General features: G+C 36.8%; 1 protein-coding gene across 1 annotated transcript in view; it reads left to right on the top strand.

The window, feature by feature from the left end:
- Window positions 1–25,916, top strand: part of KCNU1 (potassium calcium-activated channel subfamily U member 1) — a gene marked incomplete at both ends in the record, with an annotated part of 140,251 nt that overhangs the window by 93,562 nt on the left and 20,773 nt on the right. The window contains 4 exons of the mRNA XM_079141742.1: window positions 18,623–18,647; window positions 18,761–18,857; window positions 22,150–22,374; window positions 24,106–24,292. Of these exons, the coding sequence (XP_078997868.1) occupies window positions 18,623–18,647; window positions 18,761–18,857; window positions 22,150–22,374; window positions 24,106–24,292 (534 nt within the window). The remainder of the gene's footprint in view (window positions 1–18,622; window positions 18,648–18,760; window positions 18,858–22,149; window positions 22,375–24,105; window positions 24,293–25,916) is intronic.

Genomic DNA, 25,916 nt, shown 5'->3' with positions numbered 1-25,916 from the left:
TGCAAACATCTTTGTGGGGGTGAGACACAAAGGATTGTTCCTCAGAGCTCTTGGAATCTGTAGAAGGGGCCCCAGGAAGTTCTCAGCATCTTGTGGAGGAAACAGGAACAGAGGGAGTTCTCCAAGGCCTTATGCTCCCTCACTGTAGAGCAGTGCACACTTGAGAGAGACAAGCTGTCCTCTGCTCGTGGGACTAGGCAGCTGCCTAATTGTCTCACAAGCCCTTCTGCAGAGTCCTGAGGTTTGGCAATGGAGGAGAGAGAACTAACCCACTAAAACATCAGCCAACTTCTCAGGGTGGCAGGGGAGGAATCATCTGAGAATTCTCCTCATTTACATCCCCTGCCCACTACTGCATGCATCTGAGCAGTGCTACACATTAATAGCATATCATAGAGAAACAGTTGATAGACATGAAATTTGGGTTTCAGGAATCCAATGCATTGCTCATCCTCTTGAGAACCTGAGTCATAATCTCATCTTATCATAAAATGTACATGAGAATTATTTGCTCCTGCGTACCTCATGGTGTTGTTATGAAGAGTCAAACCACGCAACACACATATATACACACACACACATACACAAACACACACATGTGTGCACTGAAAGTTTAATGACCACTGCATTTGTCAACAATGGATGGTTAGTCTTGCCTTCTCTCCTACCAAACTCTGCATTTTCAATTTCTGGTACTTGTCTGCCCATCCTCAGATCCTTAAACATTGAACCCTTTCTCAAGCATCTCTGAAAAGTGTTCCCACTTAAAGGACTGATTTGCAGATGACCATGTGAGCTTCAGCAGCTCCCTCCCCCAAAGCAGACCCATTCTTTCCTGCTGCACCTCTGACGCCCTTGCCCTCCTTGAATTGCTTCCTCTTTTATGTAATTTCCAAGAGGACCTTCCATCTGATTTGTCTATTTGTCACTCTTGGGTGAGAACCATCTGAATAAGTCCATATGACTGTTGGTGTCCATCAGTCACACCTGAAACATGAAGGACACTTAGGGATGGGTGCTTTGCATCTGAGATCCTACTGTCTAGTAGAACAATTTTCTCTCCTTATCCCAAGGAAGGAGTATAAAGAGTGAATTTGAGATAGCTAATTAGTTGATAAAGGTGGTTGATCAGTTGTGTATGCAGAGCTGAAATTTCTGAACTCCAGTGAGAAATACCTCTTTCTGATGAGGTTGCTTTTGTTCCCCCATTGCCCCACCAAGGGAACATTTGCATTACTCCAACATGGTGGAATGTTCCACCATGCCTGCTTAGCCTCTTTCGAATAAGCATCCTGATTTGTTTCCATATAGCAGTTCTCTTATACCTTGTGAGGCTATGATTCACCAAACTAAGCAACCAGTGAATTACCTTCTCTGTCCTCAGGGCAATTAGTATGAACCTGCCTTACTGTTCTCTTACCCAGGCCAGTGTTGAGAAAGATGATGCTCACCAAAGTCCCCATTATTCTGTGTCCTAGCACACCTCTGAGAAGAGGAGCATGGCCCCAAGGTTGAAACCTGGCTCTCTTATTAACTGGCAGCCACATACTTCCCCTAGGCTAAATCCCCTGTCTGTTATATCAGAGAAGAGATGAGACATGAGCATCTAAAGCACCTCGGAGCTTGAAGATACCACTTGCTTCTGTTCCAACACCATATCCTGAGACAATCTCAGCACAACTGTTTTCCCTTTGTGGTGCTTTGAATTTTCTGGAGACAAAGGATTCTGCTGTTGATAATCATTACCAAATATATTTCTCTGACCAGTTCCAAGATGATTCCTCAAGCAGAATTTATAAATCTTCTTCCTCCTTGTTTTGGTTCCTATTTAAAAACGTATCCTAAATTCACTAAAACCATTAAGCCATTCTTTTATGTTAAATGTCAGTGTGTGTGTGTGGGGGGGGGTGTGTGTGTGTGTATGTGTGTGTGTGGGGGGGGGGTGTGTGTATGTGTGTGTGTGGGGGGGGTGTGTTTGTAAGTGCTGTATTGGGTGTGGGGTTAAGAAGAGATTTAAGTTTGACCCAGAGTGACCTGACATCATAAAGTCCCATAGTAATGTCTAATTACTGCTATCCACCTCTTTATTATTAATTTCACAATTATAGCACATAAAATAACTTAATCATTTTTCAGAATTTGCATGACTAATGGAGTGAGTTCTGATAGAATAAGGATAAGTTTCATAATTAGGTTTGGCCAGGAACTTGTGCAAACCAGTCTATTTATAATTTGGTCAGCTCCTGATTTTTAATGAGGACACTGAAAAGGAACTGAAGCCTCTGGCAGCATTCACTGCAAATTTTAATTACCCACAGTAATTCTGACAATTACACACATGTCATAAATCACATCATAATGACCCACGAAGAAAGTGTATTTAATTACTGAAAGGGGAGTTCTTGGGTTAAACAGGTAGATGGGAAGTGCCGAGATGTGAACCACATTTGAAGATGGAGCTGATTGATTTTGTGGCATAGAAGAACTGGCCTCTAAAACCTGTGTCACAGCAAATAAGGAAAAAGTCATTGTCAAATTTCTAACTCTGTCCCCAACATGTAAACAGCTTTGAGTCATCACTTCTGTCCTTATAACAAGAGAAAGCTGAACAAATCAAAATTTAAAGACTTTTCTGGGCCCATTAGAGAATTAAGGCTGCAGGGAAAACTGTCACCCTGAATTCTAGAGAGTTATGCCAAGATTCTCTTACTGGGGAGCAAGGCATGAGGTATAAACTGGCAAGGACACTCAAATCCTAATCTTGGTGAATTACTGAAGGCTGAGTGTAGGCTAGTGAAGCACCAGAAGCCCCTGGGGCTGCAGCCTTAGCAGTGTCTCTATATTTTATTGATTTACTATTTTTTATTAGAGTATTATAGTTATACATAATAGTTGGATTCATTGTGGCAAAATCATACATGCAAGAAATTACATTTCAATCCCCATCTCCCTACTTTCTCTCCCCTCTTCTTTCTTCCTATTCTTTCTCTACCCATCTTCCATTTGCTCCTTTATTTATTTATTTTTGATTGGCACTTTCTACATATACATAAATGGTGAAATTTCCTTTGGTACTTCTATATACGCATATAACATGATTTTGTGAAATTTATTCTGCATTTTTCTCTCCTTTCCCATCCTTCTTCCCTCCCTCCTGATTACCACCTTCTACTGCATTGAAGTTTATGTTTATGAGATCCAATTCTTCCCACACTACCTTCTTTCCCTTATTTTTCTCTAGCTTCCACATATCAGAGAAAACATTCAACCCTTGCTTTTCTGAATCTTATTTCACTTAGCATGATTTTCTCCATTTCCATCCATTTACCAGTAAATGCCATTATTCCATTCTTCTTTATGGCTGAGTACAACTCCATTGTGCATATATACCATATTTTCTTGAACCATTTATCAATTGATGGGCATCTGGGCTGATTCCATCATTTAGTTATGAATTATGCTGCTATAAACATTGAGATGGTTGTATCACTATAGTATGTTGATTTCACTTCTTTTGGATAAATACCAAGGAGTGGGATAACTGGGTCATATGGTGGTTCCATCCCTAGTTTTTTGAGGAATCTCTATATTGCTTTCCAGAGTAGTCGTACTAAGTCCGCAGTCCCACCAACAATGGCCTTTTTCCTCACATCCTCACTGGCATTTATTATTGCTCGTATTCTTTATCATTGCTATTCTGACAGGAGTGAAATGAAATCTTAGTGTAGTTTTGATTTGCATTTCCATAATTGCTAGAAATATTGAACTTTTTTTTATATATTTGTTGGCCATTTGTGTTTCTTCTTTTGAGAAGTTTCTCGTTAGTTATTTTGCACATTTATTGATTGGGTTTTGTTTTTGTTTTCTTTCTTTTTTTGCGGGGGGGTGTATTTTGAGTTCTTTTTTTCCCTTAAGAAATAAGTTTATCAAAAACTTACACTGAGACAATTAGAAGCTTTAACACAGAGCAAGATAGCCTCAGGAATATAAGACAAGCTAGTTTAAAATGTAATGTTCTTTATACATTCTGGATATTAATATCCTATCACAGGAGCAGATGACCAATGTTCTTTATATATTCTGGATATTAATATCCTATTATAGGAGTAGATGGCCAAGATTTTCTCCCATTCTGTAAGCTCTCTCTTCATGCTCTTAATCATTTTCTTTGCTGTGAAGAAACTTTTTAGCTTGTTGGCATCCCACTTAATGATTCTTGATTTTATTTCTTGTGGTTTGGGGATCTTGTTAAGGAAGTAGGGGCCAGCACTTTTATAATGGATTGTTGATGCTATGTTTGCATCTAGCATATATAAAGTTTCTGGTCTAATTCCTAAGTCTTTGGTCCATTTCAACTTGAGTTTTGTGCAGAGTGAGAGATAGGAGTCTAGTTTCATTTTTCTACATATACAGTTATCCTAGCACCATTTGTTAAAAGTTTGTCTTTTCTCCAAGATGTATTTTTGGCACCTTTGTCAAATATCAGATGGCTGTAGTCATATGGATTTGTCTCTGTCTCTTCTATCCTTTTCCATTAGTCTTTATGCCTATGTTGATGCCAATACCATGCTGTTTTTGTTACTATAGCTCTGTAGTATAATTTGAGATCAGGTATTGTGGTGTGTCCTGCATCACTCTTGCTTAGAATTTCTTTGACTATTCTGGGTCTTTAGTTCTTCCAAATTAATTTAAGGACTTTTTTTTTCTAGTTCTGTGAAGAACATATTTTGACAGGGATAGTATTGAATTTGTATATTGCTTTTGTTAATATGCCATGTTGAAATATTAATTCTGCCCATCCAAGAACATGGGAGGTCTTTCCATCTTCTAAGGTCTTCTTCAATTTCTTTCTCCAGTGTTCTATAATTTTCATTATAGATATCTTTCACCTCTTTGGTTAGATATATCTCTAGATATTTCCTTTTCTTTTTTCTTTTCTTTATTCTTTTTTCTTTTTCTTTTTCTTCTTTTTTTTTTGTTTATTGTGAAAGGCTGGTTTTCATTGTTTCTTTCTCAGCAGAATCATATTTTTCTGAATTATTTATCAACTCTAGAAGTCTTCTGGAGCAATTTCTTGGGTCTTCAAGATAGAGGATCATGTTATTAGAAAATAGAGATAATTTGACTTCTTTTCCTATTTGTATCTCTTTAATTTCCTCCTTTTGCCTAATTGGTCTGACTAGAGTTTCAAGAACTATATTGAATAGAAGTGGTGAGAGTGGATATCCTGGCTTTGTACCTGATTTTAGAGGAAATGTTTTCAGTTTTCCTCCATTCAATGTAATGTCATCTTTGGTTGAGCATATATAGCTTTTATAACAACATGAATGGGTGCTGTATTTTATCAAAGGCTGTTTATGCATCTATTGAGATGATCTTATGATCTTATGATTCTTGTTCTTAATTCTATTTAAATAGTAAATTACATTTTTTGGTTTGCATATGTCAAACCAATCTTGCATCCCTGGAATGAAGCCCACTTGATCATGGTGTTTTATCTTCTTGATGTGTTTTTAAATGTGGTTTGCTAATATTTTATAAAGAATTTTTGCATCTGTGTTCATTAGGGACATCAATCTGTTATTTTCTTTCCTTGATGTGTCTTTGTCTGATGTTGGTATCAGAGTTATACTTGCTTCATAGAGTGTATTTGGCAGTATTCCCCTCTCCTTCAGTGTCATGGAATAACTTGAAAAAGACTGGTGTTAGTACTTCTTTAAAGGTCTGATATAACTCAGCTGAGAATCCATCAGGTCCTGGGTGTTTCCTGTGGTAGGCTTTTAATTGTTGTTATTATTTCCTGTCTTCTACTGATTTGGAGATTAATTTTTTGTTGTTGTTGTTGTTGTTGTTGTTGTTTTTTCCCTAAGGCCTCGAGGTACAGCGTAAGTTTATTTATTTGGAATCACTCTATTTTTTAATGTTGGCACTTAATGCTATAATTTTTTGTCTTAGAACTTCTTTCATACTGTCCCAGAGGTTTTGACATACTGCATTTCTGTTCTCATTTGTTTCTAAGAATTTTTTGATTTCATCTTTGATCTGTGCTTCATTTAAAAAAAATACCGTTCGATCTCCATGTATTTATGTGGTTTCTCTTATTTTTATTGCTGTTGATTTCTAGTTTCTTTTCATTATGATCCAATAGGATGCACATGATTATATTGATTTTTTGGTTTTGTTTTTGTATTTGCTAAGACTTACATTGTGAAATAGAATATGCTCTATTTTGGAAAAAGTTCCATGAGTTCCTGAGAAGAAGGTAAATTCAGATTTTCGGGATGAAATATTTGGTTGATGCTTATTATGTCCATTTGATTTATAGTACTATTTAATTTAGAAATATCTTTATCCATTTTATGCATTCATGACCGTCTGTTGGTAATAAGGGTGTGTTGAAATTACCCAGTGTTTTAGTTAGCTTTTCCACCACTATGACCAAAAGACCTGACAAGAACAATTTAGAGGTGGAAAATTTTATTTGCCACTCACAGTTTCAGAGGTCTCAGTCCATAGACAATGGCCTCCATTGCCCTGGATCCAAGGTGAGGCTTGAAATTTTTGCTTGAAATTGTGTCCCCATACTGTATGTAGATAATTTTACTTTTAGAAACCCTATCAGGTTCTCACAGTTAAGAAACAAGAAAAATCCCCTCAGAAACTCTGACAAGGTGAAAAAAGCCACCATTGTGAAATGCACCCAGAGAATTTTTCATTACAACAGCCTACTCTCCAGGAGGACAGACTTCTCCAGTGCCTAGTCTGGCCTGGGGGAACAAATGGCTTGTCTTTGAATTTAGTCCCTTTCTGTTTCTGTTTTACCTGAAATCTGAGAACAGGAGATCTGGGAGATGAGGTTAAGATATGTTTTGCAAGGTGGCAGCCCCAAGACACAGGACCACTAAAAAACTGAAATGTAATCATGTAAATATGTAATATTTTCTTATTCCACACCAAAAGGACTTCACCTAACACAAATGAATTATACTTGAAATAACTGTAAGGTGCAGACTATACAGGAAGGAGTTCTTAGGGAAACCCATTGATGTTTGAGAAGATGAAAATAATGATATTATAGGATTTTGGAGCCTCTGAAATCTACAGCTACACCATGCAAACACAATGTAACTTAGATTAATATAAACTTCTACCTAAAGACTTCTGTACTTTAGCAATGTCATAAGAGATGGGAGAAGGAAGGTAATTGGGAATACTCTGTTATAACTACCTGTACTACACATGAAGCCATATAGTCTCATTCTAAGGTGGACTTTGTTTAGGTTAAAAAAATATGTAAGTATTAACTATTCCAGGGAAAATCCTAAGTTTTTTTTTTTTAATAATATGCAGAAGATAAAATACAATTACACAGAATGCTCAATTAAAACTGGAGAAGATAGGAAAAGGAAGAAATGAAGAACAAATGCAACAAATAGGAAACCAATTACAAATATGGTAGACACTAATCCAACTATATAAACAATCACTTTCAATATGAATAGTATAAACAACAAATAAAAGTTATTATCAGAGTAGATAAAGAAGCAGAACTCAATTATATGCCATTTGCAAGAAAGTCACTTGTAATATGAAGTTTTAAATAGATTAAAATGTAATTATGGTGGGAAAATAAACCATGCTAACACTAATTGAAAAGAAAGCTTGAGTACCTACATTAATTTTAGCCAAAGACAATTTAGAACCAGAAAAATTGTCATAGATATAAAGGGGCATTACATAATGATAACAAGGTCAATTCTCAAAAAAGACATAGCAATTTTACTCATATAAAAGAATACAAAAATGAATGTAGTGTGTGTGTCTGTGTGTGTGTGTGTGTGTGTTATCTTTCAGATTGTTCTATGTAATTACTTTTATTGGCACTCCTTGTTTCTTCATGGGGTTACAAGCTAATGTCTTTCGTTCTTTCATTTCCGCCTGAAGAACTCTCTTCAGAATTACTTATAGTACAAGTCTACTAGCAACAATTCAGGCATTTTTTGTTTATCCAGGAAGTTTTTATTCCTCCATCATTTTAAAAGCATATTTTACTAAATTTTTGGCAATCTTTTTCATCCTTCAGAACTTTTTGCATGTTCTTCCACTTCCTTCTGAACCATTTGGTTTCTAATGAAAAATTAGCCACTAATCTCCTCACAGATCTCTTGTAGATGATGAGTTGCTTTGTACTCAGATTCTTTAGTTAATGTTCAAACATTTGTTTATGATGTACCCAGGTGTGAAAAATTCATTTAAGATTATAGAACTTGAAATTGTTTTAAGTTTCTGAGACATAGATTAAGGTTCTTGTTTTAGTCGGCTTTTTCACTGCTGTGACTAAAAGATCTGAAAAAAACAATTGTAGAGGAAGAAATATTTATTTGAGAGTTTACAGTTTCAGAGGTCTTAGTTCATAGAAAGCCAGTTCCATTCCCTGGGACTTGAGGTGAGGCAGGTCACCATGGCAGAAGAGTGTGGCAGAGGGAACCAGCTCACATGAGGATCAGGAAGCAGAGAGAGACTCCATGCTCCAGATACAAAATAAATACTCCATAGCAACACCCTCAATTAACCACCTTCTCCTGTCACACCCTACCTGCCTCCAGTTACCACCTGGTTAATCCCTGATGGGACTAATTCACTGATTGGGACTCTTACAACTCCATCATCTCTCCTCTGAACCTTCTTGTCTTGTCTCACACATGAGTTTTTGGGGGATGCCTCACATCCAAGCCATAACATTTCTCATTAAATTTTGGAAATTTTTGGCCATTACCTCTTCGATTTTTTTTTTCACTCCTTTCTCTTCTCTGTTTTGGAACTCCCATTATATGTATGTTGGTACACTAGGTGATATTCCACAGTTTTTCAAAGCTCTGTTCATTTCTTAATTTTTTTCCCCTCTATTTCTCAAACTGGATTCTTTCTTTTGAATTCCACTGAATCCATTTCTTTTGTCTGCTATTTAGCCCTTTAAGTAAAATTTTCTTTTCAGTTATTGTATTTTGAACTCCAGAATTTCCTTTTTTTTTTTTTCTTATATTCTATTTACTGGCATTCTATATTTGGTGAACTATATTGTTCTCATAGTTTTATTTAGTTCTTTAAACACAGTTTCCTTAAGTTATTTAAATATATTTATAATAACTATTTAAAATTCTTTGTCTAAGAAAATCAGTGTCTGGCTTCTCACTGGGACAGTTTTATTGACTCTTTTTCCTATGTATAAATCCTTTGTCTTTTTAATGTTTTTATTAATGCATTAGAGTTACACATAATACTGGGAGCCATTTTGACATAATCATACAAGCATGGAATATAATTTGCTCCCATGTCAGTCCCCAGCACTTCCCCTTTCCCTTGCCTACTCCCTCCTCTAGTTCCCTTCCCTCCCTTACTGTATTTTGTGTCTCATAATTTCATGTTGGAAGTTGGACATTTTTAATAATGTAATATAGTATACTAGAACCTCTTTCACTCCAGATTTTACTGCTGCTGTTATTCCTACTGTTTAGTAACTTTCCTGAACTGATTCTCTGAAGTCTGTATTCTTTGTTATGTGTTCACATTTAAGTTGCTACTCACTTGGTTTTGTAATTGCACTGAGATTTCCTTAAAAATTTTGAACCAATAAGTTTCTTTGCCTCTGCCATTGGGTCCTGCATGCATGCTAGGGAATTCTGTCACCACTCTAGTGGTTTACATCTTTGCCTTAGTCTTTATTTATCATTGATGAATAATTTCAAGGGCAGCCAGAGGTAAGGGATTAGGGCTATCTTAGGACTTTCTTTGGCATGTGTGCTCTGTAGATGCACACTTTTTTGTTTTTTTAAGATTCCTACAATGACTATTTCAAAAATTTTCCAACTTTCTTTTTCCTTTTAAGAATTTTGATTATTCTCTTGTTTGCCACATTGATATCCCCACCTCAGGTGTCACCAGTTGTGAAAATTATTATGGTGATCATTTTTGAAAAGTGTTCTAGGGTTAATTATTGTTAGCACTGAGGAAGCTCTGAGTCAGTTTAAATAAGGATAAGTTTTGTGAATGGGTGATTCCAGAGAGCTACTCAAAAACTCAATAATGATAATGGGGTTTGGGGAGTTTCAAATACAAAACTATTATTACTATATTTTAAATATTATCAGAATATTATTTTCTATTTTGTTATATAAGTACCTACATAATGCCAATGTAACCTCTTAAAATTTAGGGCTTAAAATATGTATTATTTGACCATTTATAGAAAAAATTATCAGCCCTATTCTCAATAGTTTAGTTGACCAAAATAGTTATTTTGATATCTCAAAATAATAGGTAAAGATTAATTTTAAGATAATTTGGCAAAGGCAATCACCCTTATCTTAAATGATTATTAAAAGTTTTAAGTTTGGATTAAAAGATAGTTGGGCGAGCTGGGAAAAGCAGAGGTGAATAAGAAATAACCATATAAAGAGCAATTGACCCTTAATTATGTAATCCCATTTTTCCATTGAAACAAACAAACCACCACCACCAACAACAACAACAACATAGAGGATTAAGTAGAGTAGATGGTCAGTAAGACATTTGATGCAGTTACTGTTAGACCTTTTCCCTAGAATCCTGAATAGAAGACGTTCCAAAGAGAAGGTCAAATGGAAAAGGTTTGGGAAAGACTTCACAGGACACGTAAATTCTCTACTTCTTCTTAGAGTGATAAGAGCTCAGACATAACTGGGAATCTATTCCCATGGATATTGTGATATGGGGAAAAAAAAAGGTGGTTGAAAAGCATTTTACTTACAAAAGAAATAGTCAAAAACTGATTCCCAAGAAGACGCATATTATTTCTATTTGTATTAGGTAGCTCTATAGATGCCAATTTATTCTAGTGTAAGAGCTGTTTACAATTTTGGATCTTCCACTTGGCCCAAAAGGCCAGTAAAGAGGAAGACACATGCACTTCTGCTTGCTGGGTGACTGCTGCTGGGCCATGGAGCAATTTTATTCCCTTCGTAGACATAGTAACAAAGTTCCAAGTCAAAAACTAACCTATCCCTGGGAATTCTTCTCAGTAGTAGAGTGCTTGCCTAGCATGTGATAGGCCCTGGTTTCCAGGTTCTTCTGTACTGAAGAAGACAAACAGAAAACCCCTACTTACCAATATGTACCAAAAGTTCCTGGCATAACTACTTACATTAAACCTAAGGAGGAATTATATTGCTAAAAGTTATGTGTGTGTGTGTGTGTGTGTGTGTGTGTGTGTGTGTGTGTGTATGAGTGTGTTTGGTGCTAATTATGAAATTGTAGGAAATTGCACAATGTTTACAGAATCATACTCATTGTCTCTCTACATCTCCCCAAGACTGCAACGAAATAAACAATACTGCAAAGGAAATAAATGATTTCTAAGAGTCCCAGCTTCAGTTTTAAGAGATGTAGCTTAATGTTTCTTTATGCTGTAGTCCTCAGCTTTAAAAAATTCAGTTATGAATGTCACCTATAGATTCACACATAAGGAAATCCAAGGACTTAATGAGTTTCAGTAACATAATTTCAAATTATAGGTGAACAGAACCGAGAATATTCTACTTCTTACCCCCCCACACACACACGCATACCTTGTTCCAGTTTATCTTTAAAGAACTAAAACATAGGGAACATCCTAGTAAGAGACCCCTCCTTGCATTAAGACTCTCTCACACTGCAACTCCTCTTCTACCTCCCACTAAAATACCCTGACTCTCACCTTTCATCCCTGAGAACAACCCAATTTTAATAATTCTTCTTGTTAGAGAACACAAATCACAAATCTTCCCCCACCCCCACCATAGACCCCTAATTCTAACTTTTCATCTTTAATCAAGGCATGCCAGATTTTTTTAAATAGCCATCATGTAGCACACCAGGCAGAAGGAGGGTTCTACGTCATGAGTGATCCCAAATGGCCTCCGTCTCCATTATCCCCATTGCTCCTTGACAGGTCACGGTGCTAAGTAAAATGCTGTAACACTCAGGATGCAGATATTCAACAGACTTCTTCCCCCCACCCCCTGTGATTGCTTCCAGATGGGAGGAAATCTTTAAAGTCCATGGCCCTCAACACATCATTAGGTCCTGCCGATGTTTCCAAGAATCCGTTATCACCATCACACTATTTCATCTCCATTTCATCATTTGGTCACAAGGATTTCAGAGAAGTTAAGCAATATGGATAAAAAGGACTTCATAAATCACCTCCCATTTCTAGAAAAAAAATTATCCATAGTATTCACATACCTTAGAATCATTTTAATTTCCTCTTCAGTTCGTACCCTTCAATCTGAGACTCACCTCTCTCTCCCTCTTTTCTACATACACGCAATCACATGTGCACACTCATGCTGGTAACATGGATACCATTTTTTTTCAGTCCTAATTTATTTTGGGGGATGTTGTTGTTAGTAATTTTCCAGGGCAAGCCTCTCACCCCACTGCATAAGGAAAGCATTTATGTCATGTTAATCTCTGACCTGAGCCCAGTCTTATAAAAGCTTAGGAAGTGTATCCATTCAATGAGAAGTGAGGTGATTTTTCAGATATTTCATGCTCCCATTCCTCACCTCCACAGCCCACCAGAAAGAAAAAAAAGGCTTTTGCTAAGATTTGCATTTGTCTCATTGAAGCATTATAGAATTGACAATAAAGTAAAAACTTAATTATTATTTCCCATTGAATTGAACAAAGAAGAGCTCTATCCTAAAACCATCTATGGGGACAAGGGTGAAAATATTTTTCACTTAGTTCAACCTGTATGTTTTCAACCTGTATGTTTACTATGCCATTCGATATTTCGATATTAGAAAGTGTTGGGGAAAGTGTATTGGAGTGTGGGAAAGAGCATCTAAAAAATACAGCTTTATGCTGAAAATATTGGCTAAGGAAATGATTCTCAGGAGAGGTGAGACATGCCCTGAGCACCTGGCTCTCCTGCCCAGGGCACAGGCTTTTGCTGGTACTCAATCTTTACTAAAGATGTCTGCTGTCTGGGTCATGTCTTATTTGTCCTCACATTATAGAAAAATCTCAAATGCAATATCCATAAAATAAATGAGGATCCATGTGGGGGATGGGTAAAAAAGAGGAAAATTGTCTTTTCATCTTTTTCCTTGCTCTTCTGTCTGGTAATAATTTTTAATTTCAGATTTTCACAGAAAATGCTCTGCAGAAAGTTGTCAGCTTTTACTCAAAAAAAAATAAATAAATAAATAAAGCAAAGTTTAATAGAGAGATGCTCCAATGTAAGTTCAGACATGGCTTTATCTAATAGAAACATCATCCCATTTCTGCCTTCGCCTGGGCTGGGACCACTCTGACCTTGGGTCTAACATCTAAGCAAGAGGGTAGAGAAAATGTCTTTGTGGAGATTTTAAATTGTAAACACTGAGAACAGAGGCCATAGTTTTGATAGACTCCATCTGTAAAGCAGCAGTTAAAGGCAAACAGAACACTATTCACAGCTGATTTGCTTATGCCTAGAATGGAGTTTACATTCTCCTATATAGACTGATAAAAGACTATATTGAGTATAGTAATAGCCTGAATATACCTCTTTTTTAAAAGTACCATATATGGAGTTTTAAAAATTATATCTATAGTCTTTACTATTAGAGTATATAATTCCTCAGTGACTCAATGAACATCTCGAATATGCGGAGTCTGGAGAGATCAGAAACCTGTAGGAGGGTGGGGATTATAATTCACTAGAATGGGTTGTCTTAAAACAGACAGGACTATGGCCACCTAGCTGTCCTCTGCTCCCTTGAGTACCAGCAAAAGCCATTTATAAAAGGTAGTAGAAGGTTTGCCTGGGCAGAGTGTGAAAATTTTTTTCTGAGCATAATATTTCAAGTGTTTTGTTCTTCCTATCTCTTCTTCCCTCTCTGGGAACTCTTCAAATCAGTATTTTGTTTTGGCAATTGAGTGACTTTACCCCCGAAAGTCTCACATTCCAAGAAACTCCAGTCCCAAGTAAACCAGCACCAAAACAGTTGATCACCCCAAGGCAGTGGGTAGAGAGTTCCTTTTGTTCTTTTTTCCCCTGAGGTTTTTCCAGAAATCCACCAAGAGGGCTTGATGCCTTGGAGGTAACTAGGCTGCTGTTGATGCATGTAATGTCCCTTGAGATTTCATGGCAGATTTTCTGCCAGTTTACCTACTAAAGGGATATCAGGAAGGAAAACTGCTCAGGCCGATGGAAGGCAGGGAGCCTGGTCTGTGGAAGGCAGAGAGCCTGGTCAGTGCTTTCCTTCTGTAAAGGAAGAGGAAGCAAGCAGAGGACTTGCCCACAGAGAAGATGGATTGTGTTCACTACTTTCCCAAGCAAATTTCATAGTCACTGGGTCTTGGAAGTTACTCAGAGCTGACAGAATTCCTTTTCAGAGGACTCATCTGAGGGTTCCCAGGGGGATGAACTGTATAAAATTACCTGTTTTTTTTTTTTTTTTTTTTCTTTTAAACCTCTCAAGTTTTCCTGTCTTGTAATGAATAAATGGCTACCAGATGAAACTCAGAAAAATTAAATCATATTGTGATGTTAAAGATTAGGTTCAGATTCTGATATATAACTGTGTGTGTAGATATACAGTGCTGTGGCATGGGGGTGCACACCTTGGAGCAGGAGAGTAGGAAGTACACAATATGCCCTTGTTCCCAAGTTTTAGGAAAAAATTTTCCCATTATACAAAAGGTGGTAGTCACTACTGACAATAAATGAGTATTTACAAGTCAAGTATGGGCTGAACAGACTTGTGGCTATATTCTGAGTTATTAGAGAAAAGGCAACTATAGCTTTCAAGATACAAAATTCTCAGCACCATTGAAGGCATCCTGGGACTTCGGATTTTCCCTTCTTCTTTTGATGGAAACTTTACCTTTACTTTCAAGAGAGAGTTACATTGAATTTTTAAAAGATTAAACCAAGAAAGTCACATAAACTAGACACTCGATATATTCCTCCCCTCCTTTTCAACTCTGGGGAGGGAACTTTCCTCCCTATGCTTAGACTGTATGTAATTTATTGATTTTATAACTTAAGCCTTGAATTAAAAAATATAGAGAGAATATATATTGCATTAAAATATCTATATCTATGTATAAATAAATATTATATATGGTATTTTAAGGACATTTCAAATGAAATTAGGCATAATTCCGGGATTTTCTAACACCACCAAAATAAGTCTTGCAAAAGAAGAAAAGGAACTGTAGATACTTTTTGAACTTTCTATTAGGTATTGTGAACAGCAGAGGATTTCAATCATCATCAGAATTTTTTTCAAGAATAATCCAAGTATACAAATTGGAGGAAATAATGACTGCAGATTTATACTCTTGGAAAGCATACTGCCAGACCTGGCAGTATGAAATTTAATCAACTATCTTTTTTTTTTTTTTTTTTTTTTTTTTTTTTTTTTTTTGCGGTGCTGGGGATTGAACCCAGGGCCTTGTGCTTGCAAGGCAAGCACTCTACCAACTGAGCTATCTCCCCAGCCCTCAACTTCTTTAATAGAGCTTTACCTACATGGTTTAATCTCTGTCTCATCAGGTGCCACAATTAGAAACCAAAGGCATATGATCCCATTCTTATATTTTTCTTTCATGATAAGATTCTTGAAGGATAAGTTGCTGTGAACATGAAAACTAAAATTCTATTCAGAATGGTTGCAGAAAACACAGAACCCACCTTCTTTGATAGAGCACTTGCAAACATGCACTCATAGAACATTGGCTTCATGTCTACCAAAACAACCCAAAAAAAGGCAGGCATGAGGAAAAAAAAAAAAAAAGCTGGAGGCATCTATCATGTGTTGCATAGTGCAACCACAAGTAGACCGCAAAAAGTGTTCTCATCCAGGACACTTGACATATCAAGTTCCAAAGATGGAAGCCAGAGGCCGAACTCAGGATGTTTCAAGGTCCTCCTGGATGCTCCCAGGCAGTTTCTTGAGCAATAAGATGCACATCTTGTGACCAGGGAATCAACCCTAGAACCATTCTCATCCTAAGCACATTCTGCTGAGGGCCATTCCAGATAACTTCCACTACATTTTCTGCCAGCCTCTCCCACACACAAAGCCCCTCACCCAAGAGACTTCTATCTGTGGTCAGGGTATGGCTTTCCCTTCTTACCTGGATGGTGTTCCATGGCTACCTTTTCCTCCAGTTGCATCAGCCTTTACATCTTATTCTTTGTTCTCAAGTTCTAAGACTGCTCATACTTAACTTCACATAGATAATATTTGGTCTCTTTGGGAAGATATATTGCAAGCATCATGTCACTTACAAGGCATACAGCAGAAGGGAAATTTTAAAGGCAGTGATCTGAATTGCATTAGGTTTTACTTTGGCAAGGACACCAGATGGATGCCTTTAAGATGAAATGGGTCTCCTCCAGCCTTTTATTTTATGCAGGTCTCCAGCAGGTGTTTCCTTTAAGGCATATCTGTTTTCTATAACATCAGAATGAAGAAAGATGTTTGTGACAGCTTGTATAAATAGATCATGCTTTCATTATGATAGAAAAGTGTATGGTGATTGATTTGCTATTCCAAGTCAAGTTAGAGTGTGCTTGGGAGATCATCTTCCATTTTCAATACTGGCATTTAATTACTGGACCAAGGACTCTTCATCATGGGAGTAGGGAGGGTTGAGATGGATTCATTTAGTGCTCCACCCTCCCTACTCAGGCTTCACTGTCCAGGTTCCCCCTCCCTCTTATTACTTTTGGTCTGATACTTCTATATATGTTTGAGTAAGTTCTTTTGTCTGAAAAAGTGTGACTACCCAAGGCATTTTAACTCACATAAAAACTCCTAACCCTCCAGCACAGATGACATTAGGTTGTATTTCTCCTAAGGTATAGAGTGAAATTTCACAGGACAGTGATGCCATAAGCTACTGAGTATCAGGGCTGAATGTCTAGTGTCATTGGTATGTCCCAGAAGGTATTTCAGCAGTTAATAACAAATATTTTTGAATAATTAAATCAATTGACCAATAAAACAAATATGTAAGTGGGTAAGTAAAAAGTTTTTTAATTGTTAGATGAATTTGTGAAGCACTGAATTATATAAAATTATAGAATTTTTGAAGGATTTCTTTATTACATGACTTTTGAGGACGTTTCTTATGCTAAATTGTAGAGTGAATCTCAAAAAGGGATAATTTTTTTTCAGACTTCAACTATAGAAAATAGCCCCTCAGGACTTCTCCAGTTACTGCTAGAACATGGAACATGTTTTGGGGAATGGGTATTTGTGTCAATATAGTATATTTCTTGCTTAGCGAGCAAGAAATCTCTGAAGCTTAGATGATGAAGGCTTATTTCTTTTTCATGTTACATATCCAACACAGGTCAAGGAGGCACAGGTTCTGCTCCACATAACCAATAATGCATCCAGGCTGATCTTCTCTATAGCAGGTTAGGAGAGAGTCTTCAAAGTCACACAAGGACTTCTCACTACCTCAGTCACACTTCTTACATTTCACTGAACAGAACTTGTCATGTGGCTCCACATAACTGCTCAGGAAGGAAAGGAGAACTGGGTATTGTGAACACAAGTAACTTCGACCTCAGCATTGTATTCTGGTTCTCATTTTACTCTTTTGTAGCTCTTTCCTTTTATCTATAAAATAAGGAGGGGAGGACTTTAAAGTCTCTGGCAGAGATGGAAATGCTCACTAAATATGACAATTGATTCTCATGCTGCAGTTAGCAGGAGCCAATATGACTGGTTCTGGTGGATGAGATATGAGCAGAAATCATGAGTGTCACTTTGGCAAAAGCAAATAAAGGCCTAGGCTTGATTTTCCAGTTCTTTCCTCTTCCCCTACACTAAGAAGGATGCGTGTGGCCAGAAGATGGTAAAACATCTGTTATCCCAAGGCTCTGAGTGGCTGTGGGAAACAGAGCCACCTTTTTCCCAGAGTAAGCTATACAGTGGGGTGAGAAATAACCTGTGCTATGTTTAGGCCCCTGAGATTTTGAGGTTACTTATGCAGTTTAAGCCTAGATTCACCTGGTCCATCTAGGTCCATTCTATACCCTAAACTTTCTGACATTTTAGAAGGGTCTTTTTTTTTTTTTTTTTTTTTTCTGTTCTCTAATAAACATATATGCAAGCCTTAGAAGTTGAGTGGGATTTTCCAAGAGATCATCATACTCTTTTCAATGGCTGAATATACTGCAAAGCAGTTTTGTGCCTGACTGCAGTATGGGGCGATATCATACGGAGGCTTTTACCAAGAGTTGATCAGGACCAGAGCAAAGCCTAGACAAACACAGTGCAATGAGGGAAGCTGTAAAGAATGCAAACTGCATTTAGCAAATCAGGAGGTTTCAATAGGAACCCATGAGGAAAACGTAAGGAAAGATGACAGGAGGAAAACAGGCTAAGGAAAGGGACAACACATAATTCAATCTCTTATAATCTTTAAAATTGTGGATCAAGGTGCCAAAAACACTGCTCACGATTTCTGTCAAGCAATTAGTGGTATTGCAATAGTAACAAAATTAAGAGCAGAAAAAATACTTTCAAGGCATGTCTAATCTAAAGAGAGAGCTGGATATGTTTTTGTTTGTTTGTTTTGTTTTCCTTAGGAATCAGTGTATCTTCAGATATAAGGTAGTTTGGAAAGACTCCACTTTGGGCTCAGGACTGTAATGAGTTTTACAACTTGACTCTTTACACTGGAGCCCCAAATGGTCTCAAACTAACTCTCCATTCTCCCCATTTAGGACTTTTCTAGGTCATACAGAGCAAGAATATGACAGACTTGATAGCACTGGCATGTTTCACTGGTGCAGAGCAATCCCTTTGGAAACGGTAACTTTGGTAGGTGATCTTGCATCATATCTCAAATAAAATAAAGCATCTGTCAGGGTAAAGGATGTCATTCCCCTGATTATAAGCACCTTTCATTTCCCTTTGTAAATGGTGAATTTGTAAAAATGAAATGATATGCAATATAATCCTTGTGACATTTGACAAAGACTGTGGGGATAATATGCTGGGATTTAAAACAGATTCATTTAACTACTACCTATTAGTTTAACAGTTAGTTGACTCAATTATTTAGAATAAGGCTCTTCTGAAACTTTGAGGTTTTTCCAGTGAATCTAATTTTAAATCCACCGGGGATACCTACTATTGACAAGGACTCTGCAGTCATTCCTTTGTTTGAAAGTAAGCAAACATCTCCCCAACTAAAATTTAGACTTTTGGGGGCAGGGATAGTGGGGATTAAACTCAGGGGCACTCAATCACTGAACCACATCTCCAGCCATATTTTGGACTTTATGTAGAGATAGGATCTCACTGAGTTGTTTATGACCTTGCTAAATTGCTGAGGCTGGCTTTGAACTCGCAATCCTCCTGCCTCAGCCTCCAGAGCCTCTGGAATTACAGGCGGGTGCCACCATGTCCAGATAAAATTTAGACTTTTATAATATTTTTTCTTAAAGTTGGCTATACTCCCATTACACACACTAACCAAAATATGTATTTCTTAAATGCTTCCCATTTCAGCCCATACAACCTGGGCAAATCCTATTAGATATAGTTCTGTCCTTCCTTCTCCTCTCAAGCAGACTAACTCAGTTCACTGAAATGCTAGCAACCAAGTTGTAGAAAGTTTTGTGTCCTAATCCAGACTCTTACACCTGCTTTCTGGATCCCCATCTATTCTCATTTTCCAGAGTTAAAAACAAACTCAAGCATAATTTCAGTTTCTTTTTTTCTCTACAGAAGTAACTGATAAGTTAAACTAAAAAAAGATTGTTTGTGTGCTGTATGAACCCTATATAATTTTCTCCTCTATGACTAATTGATAATTATAAATATTTATTTTGCTTTTTCAAAAGTAGTTTAGTTCTATTATGCACATGCGTGCACACACACACTCACACACACAAATGTCCTTGTGACTCTGTGCCAATGTCCTGACAGAATATGTTCCAATTTTTGTAAAAGTATGATCAATCAATCATTTGATCAGAAGCAAGAAATTGTCATAGTTGTCATATCAACTGGAAGACTATTAGGGTTGCTGAAATTCACCATTTTAGCAATTATGTCTTATTCTAAACTATGCAAAATAAACATCCGTTGAACAGGAAGTCAAACATGTTTTCAGTGGGAGGCAAATCTTTAGAAAGAATGGTGAAGAAATTGAATTCTGATAAAGGCAGCCAAGAGACCAAGAAAGGGAAATAACATTTAATGAGAACATATTTATTAAGCATAAATTTCCAACGATAGAAATTTCTCTTATAATACTTGATATGGAATATAGTTCACTCAGAGCAACCACTGAGCTCTTTAAGTCTAGAAGGCCTTTTAGTTTTAGAAGTGCTAAGGGTTTTAAACTTGCATCCCCAGGGGAAAGGTTTCCAGATTGCAAAATTCAAGGAGACTTCAAACTTGGTTCCATTTGCAGAAGGGTCAAGGAGAAGTATTCAGTTTAAGCTACTTTGAACAAATAGTGAATTCTCTTCTTCCCCCCCCAAAACCACCATCTTTCTTAATTGGGAGACTTTTGTACTACAGTTTGTTAAAGAAATCGCCTCTCTCGCTGTGCCTATAAACACATTCTGCCATGTATCTTGTTTCTAAATGTTTAGTTCTCCTCAGAAGAGTAATTGTTGGACTTCAGGCATGTTACATTAAATACCATTAGAGGCTTCATTATTCAAGTTAAAACTAATCAGATTAACTGCAGACAATTATTTAATAGATTTGGTTAAGATTCATATCACTCTCTAGCAAAGCTCTCCAGACAAGTAGCTTTATTTCCCCTCACAAGGCAATCCCCTTAGAAAGAGAATATTTCCCAGTATTTGCTAATCTGATCAACTTTAATTGGGGAGATGTTAGATGCTACTTATTTATCCTGTTAGACTTTGTCAAGCCCTGTTTTGTAGAAGTTAGTCATTTGACCCAGCAAACAATGGGCATAATGAAGAATGACATATCATTGGAAATATTGTGAATCTTTATGTGCCTAGGAATGTAGAACATGCTCACATGTGAAATTCAAATACATTTAACTTGTTCTCTACCACCTTCCCTGTGTCTCAGTAACATTCAGATTGGATCCATAGTTATTAAACAACTGTTACTCCCTCAAGCACTATGCTTTCAATATGTTGTTTAATTCCCACAACAAAATTATGGGTTTTTTTTATGTTTTACCACTTGAAACATAAAGAAATTGAGGGCCAGAGAATTAAAAGTGACTTGTTCATTCACATAGCTAAGAATAGAGACAGAATACCAAGTCTTCAGCTTCATGTCCAGTGTGCTTTCTATTCCATCCCAATATCATAGAGGAGGCATCACCTATCCCCTGAAAGAGACCAGACATAGGCCTAAAATAAGTTTCCTACAGGAATATGAATTTTTCAGTTACACTTACTTTATGAGTCTCTATGAAGGAGGAGCTCTAATCTCAATATATGTCCTTCAAATTATTTTATATTCATCTTAGAAATAGAGGTGATGCTAATAGTTGGCATGTTTGGGATCAAATGGCTTTTTTGTAACCTTTCTTTTGGGCACTTTGAATGGTGACTTTCCTTGACTCAGGAAAGTTTATTGACTCAGTTCCATGAATTAGGTTGAACCATATGAAATTGACAATACTCAACCATTCTTGACCTTCAAAAAGGTTATTCCACATAGTTCAAACAACTGTATGATAAACCACTGAATGAAGTAATGCATTATAAACTTAATATAATTTTCAGGGACCTCTAGAAGACATAAATTTGGCAATGGAATTTGGAATGTCTCAGTTTTTTCACTCAATCAGACTATAGCACATATGAAGCTAAACACATATAATAAAAATCAAGAAGTATTTTCCCTATTTGGTCCAGTGATTTCACACTCTGAGAAATAATGTTAACCTGAGTTTTACTTGATTCACTCCAGGCTAACAGAAAACTAAAAGAAGAAAAAGGTAAAATAAGAAGTAATTCCACAAAAAGACACAAGTTAGAATTGTACCACTTAGGTCTAAATTACATGTTTATAAGCAATTTTCAAAACTCTATTAACCTTAAGAAGGCACCACTGTGGATGTCTTGTTTATAAAATGACTCAGCACTGGCATGCTTATCCTTAGAAACGATCTGAAAAGTCAAAACATGAGTTTCGGAACCACATCATAGCATGCATATTTGGAGATGCCCACTCAGCTCTGATGGGACTTCGGAACTTTGTGATGCCCCTAAGAGCTAGCAACTATACCCGGCAGGAGCTGAAAGACATTGTGTTCCTTGGGTCTCTGGATTATATGCAGAAAGAATGGCGATTTCTCCGGAATTTTCCCCAGATATACATTCTGCCTGTAAGTATCATATAAGGAATAATGAAAATTATAATGATAATAATACTAATAGTGCTAGAATTAATAACAATGACAGTTTGCAGTTGTATACTGCATACCAACTGCCAGGACTGTTTGAAACATTTTACCCATATTAATTCACCATTTCATCTTCAAAATAACCTCAGGAAATATATATTAATGATGTTAATCTTTGAATATGGGAAAAAAACAGCTAACTTACTGAAGATAATACAGCAAGTAAATGGCAAAAGTAAATTTATATCTAGACATTGTGGTTCCTGAGTTTTTGCTCAAATTTCCGTATTTTATGGTCTTTATACAAAGAAGAGTTTCTCTGCATTTCTGAGGCTGATTCTAACTTAATGGCCAAACCTAAGCCAATATTCTTTGTGCTCTTTCTCATCTTTTCTGGAGACATCTTTTATGGAACTCACAGTGCCACATGGACCCTTATAGGTGTAGGAAAAGTTGAAATTGGGTTTACATTTTTGAGAAATAGATGTTCCATTGTTTGGATATCCCTTCCAAAATTCATGTTGAAATTTAATTGTCAAAGTAACAGTGCTGAGAGGTGGGACCTTAAAGTGATGATTGGACTTTGCCTCATGAATGGATTAAGGCTGTTGTCATGGGTAGGATTTAGATATTGTGAGATTATGTTCTGAATTAAAGATGATAGTTTGGTTCCATCCTCTTTTGTGGGTATGTGAACTCTTTTGCCATGTGATGCCCTCCACCATGTTGTGATGCAGCAAGAAGGGTTTCACTGGATGCAGCCCTTCCATCTTGGACTTCCTACACTCCAGAATTATGAAAAATACATTTATTTTCTTTATAAATTATCCAGTTTGCGGTATTCTACTGTAGCATCAGAAAAACAGTCTAAGGCAGGATCTATTTAAGACAGAATGCATATGTGATATTGTAGTTCCAAATCATATTTCATTACTCTCATAGGTTTTATCCCAATGTATGCCACCATTTCCCCAGATTAAAAGTCCACTATGTGTGCCAGAGCATTTGGAATTTTTATGAAATAATGCTGGCAATATATAAGCAATATTTTTCAAACTTCAAAAAGGATCATCTCAAAAAGCAAATTACATTTGCTCTATTAAATAGACATCAAAGTTCCCTGTTCTACCTCCCTTGCTTCTACTTGTATGATGAAGAAAAGAAAATGACCAGAAGTCTCCATATGCAGCTAGCACTGGGTTTTAACAATATTAGATTCCATGTTTCCAGAAAGTAGAACTAGATCATTCCCTATTTAACCACTAAGTAAAGAAGTAACTGCCATCTTGCTGGGTAACACAGAGTATAAAAGTAGACCAGGTTACTAACAAGATTGCAAGGATGCAAAATTTTTGTTTAGATCCATAACCTCTTCTTTCTCTGAATGTTTTCCTCACCATTGTCACCCCTACACTATTTCTCTTCTTCCACTTGAGTTATGTAAATGAATTCATGCTTCCTCCTTACTGCCCTCTTCATTCTCATTCAAACTTGCTCTTTGGGATGGATCTTTGAAATCTTTTCACAACAAGTAACAATGACTGATTAGCATAAATGTGCCAGATATCAAGTAAATTTTCACATCAATCTAGTAGAAGCTGGAGATTCTTGAGTGTGAAAATCACCTCTCCTGCAAAAAGTCACCACCACGAGCCATATCATCAAATCCTTTCATCTGACAAATTCTTTCTCAATCTGGTTTTCTCTCATCAGGGATCTGCACTGTATCCTGCAGACCTGCATGCAGTCAACATAGAGAAATGTTCCATGTGTGCTATCTTAGCTCCCCCACCCAAGCCATCAAGCAGCCAAACTCTGGTAGACACCGAGACCATCATGGCCACTCTCAATATTGGATCACTACGGATCATCACTTCTACTGAGAATCCTTCAACAGGAGGTTAGAATAGCACTTCTGTTGGGAATAGTCTAGAGAGAATGAAATAAAGACAGCTAACTTCTCTCTGAAATACTTTCATTAAAAGGTACAAGAGAGGTTGATTCAGTATCCTCTAAGATTCCTTCCAACTCCGACAATACTGTAATAGTAGTAGCCTACATTTATTTCCTCAGAAATTCTAAGACAACTGAAGACCAATATCCATCTTCTAAAAAGAATGCATGTAATACTGTTTTCCCATTTTAAGAAAAAAAATCACAGCATTGTAAATGCTATCATTTTTGTTGTTATTAATCTAATATCAGTGAACCTAGAAATTATCATTTTATAATTAATAAGAGGTATTATTATTATTATTTCTCATAGAATCTTATAGATATTCAAGGTACAACTCTTAGTTTCATGGTTGAGAGAATTAACTGTAATTATCTTTTATTCTTCAAGATTCTTTCAATGTATTAATTTCAGAAGATTATCTCAAATGTCCTTTGTACACTGTCCTATTTCAGATTCAGATTGGAAAGAGCTAGTAAGAGAACAGAGGGGAACTCTTTAGAGTGGAGATCATGTCTTTTCCTCCTTTGGATTACTCCCAGCACCCAGTACAATTACTATCATTTTGTAGATGCTTAATAATTACATATTGAATTGAAGCAAGTGAGCCAGTGGACTTGACTGAAATGTGACTGAGATTAATCCCCACTACAAAGCTGTGATTTTTCCTTCTCCCCACCAAATGGGAAAAGTCTTTCACCTTGGTCTGTTTCTCAAAATTGACTAACACTCAACTGTATGTACAAGTACTATTACTGAATATTCTATATAAGAGACTTATAATTTAAGAAGTGAAAGTAATCCTGATTGGAAACACTTGGATCCAGCCATTTCCCTTGGGGTTGATTGACCCTCTATATAAAGATGAGGCACTAGATCCTCAGACCACCTGGTTTCTGGTTATACCTAATCTAGGTGTAGTGTGGCACTTAGAGAGCCAGATATCAATGGTAGTGCTCTCCAGGATTATGGCTGTGGATAAAAATGTCCACAGGTCAAACTTGGAAACCAAAAGAATCCTCCCCACCTCCAATGTACTACTGCTAGGCAGGAACATAAAAAAATTGGGGGAACAAAGGAATAAAGGGGCAATCTAAACTTTTGTAACTGAACTGAACTGGCTACATATCCTCACTAAGGAATCAAATGCAACTCAAGACATATCACTTACAGATATTCAGGGTATTTTGCAGAATAGATCTAATAGAAGAGTACTTCATAAATAGCAAAGTGCCATACACAGCTAAATTGAGAAGGTGTGAGCTTTTCTTCTGTTGATGGAATCTGAAGAACCATAAAAGGGCTGTCGGTTATGCCACAGGATTCCTTAGCTTAGCAATTAGGGTCATTCCTCAGATTCACTTGTGGGGTGTGTGTGTGTGTGTGTGTGTGTGTGTGTGTGTGTGTGTGTGTGTGTGTGCATGTGCACACGTGTGCGGTTGGTGCATGTATGCACATGCATGCTTGTAACTTTATACGTGAACAGAGAAGATGTATTCACATTAAAGGCAGTATCGTCCATACAGAAAGGAAAATGTGCACACTATGTAAACCTGGGGTAAACTGACAC

Source organism: Sciurus vulgaris (assembly GCF_902686455.1).
Source record: "Sciurus vulgaris genome assembly, chromosome: 5".
Classification (NCBI taxonomy): Eukaryota; Metazoa; Chordata; class Mammalia; order Rodentia; family Sciuridae; genus Sciurus; species Sciurus vulgaris.
Note: the sequence above shows the minus strand (reverse complement) of the source record. Positions and strands in the feature narration are given on the sequence as shown.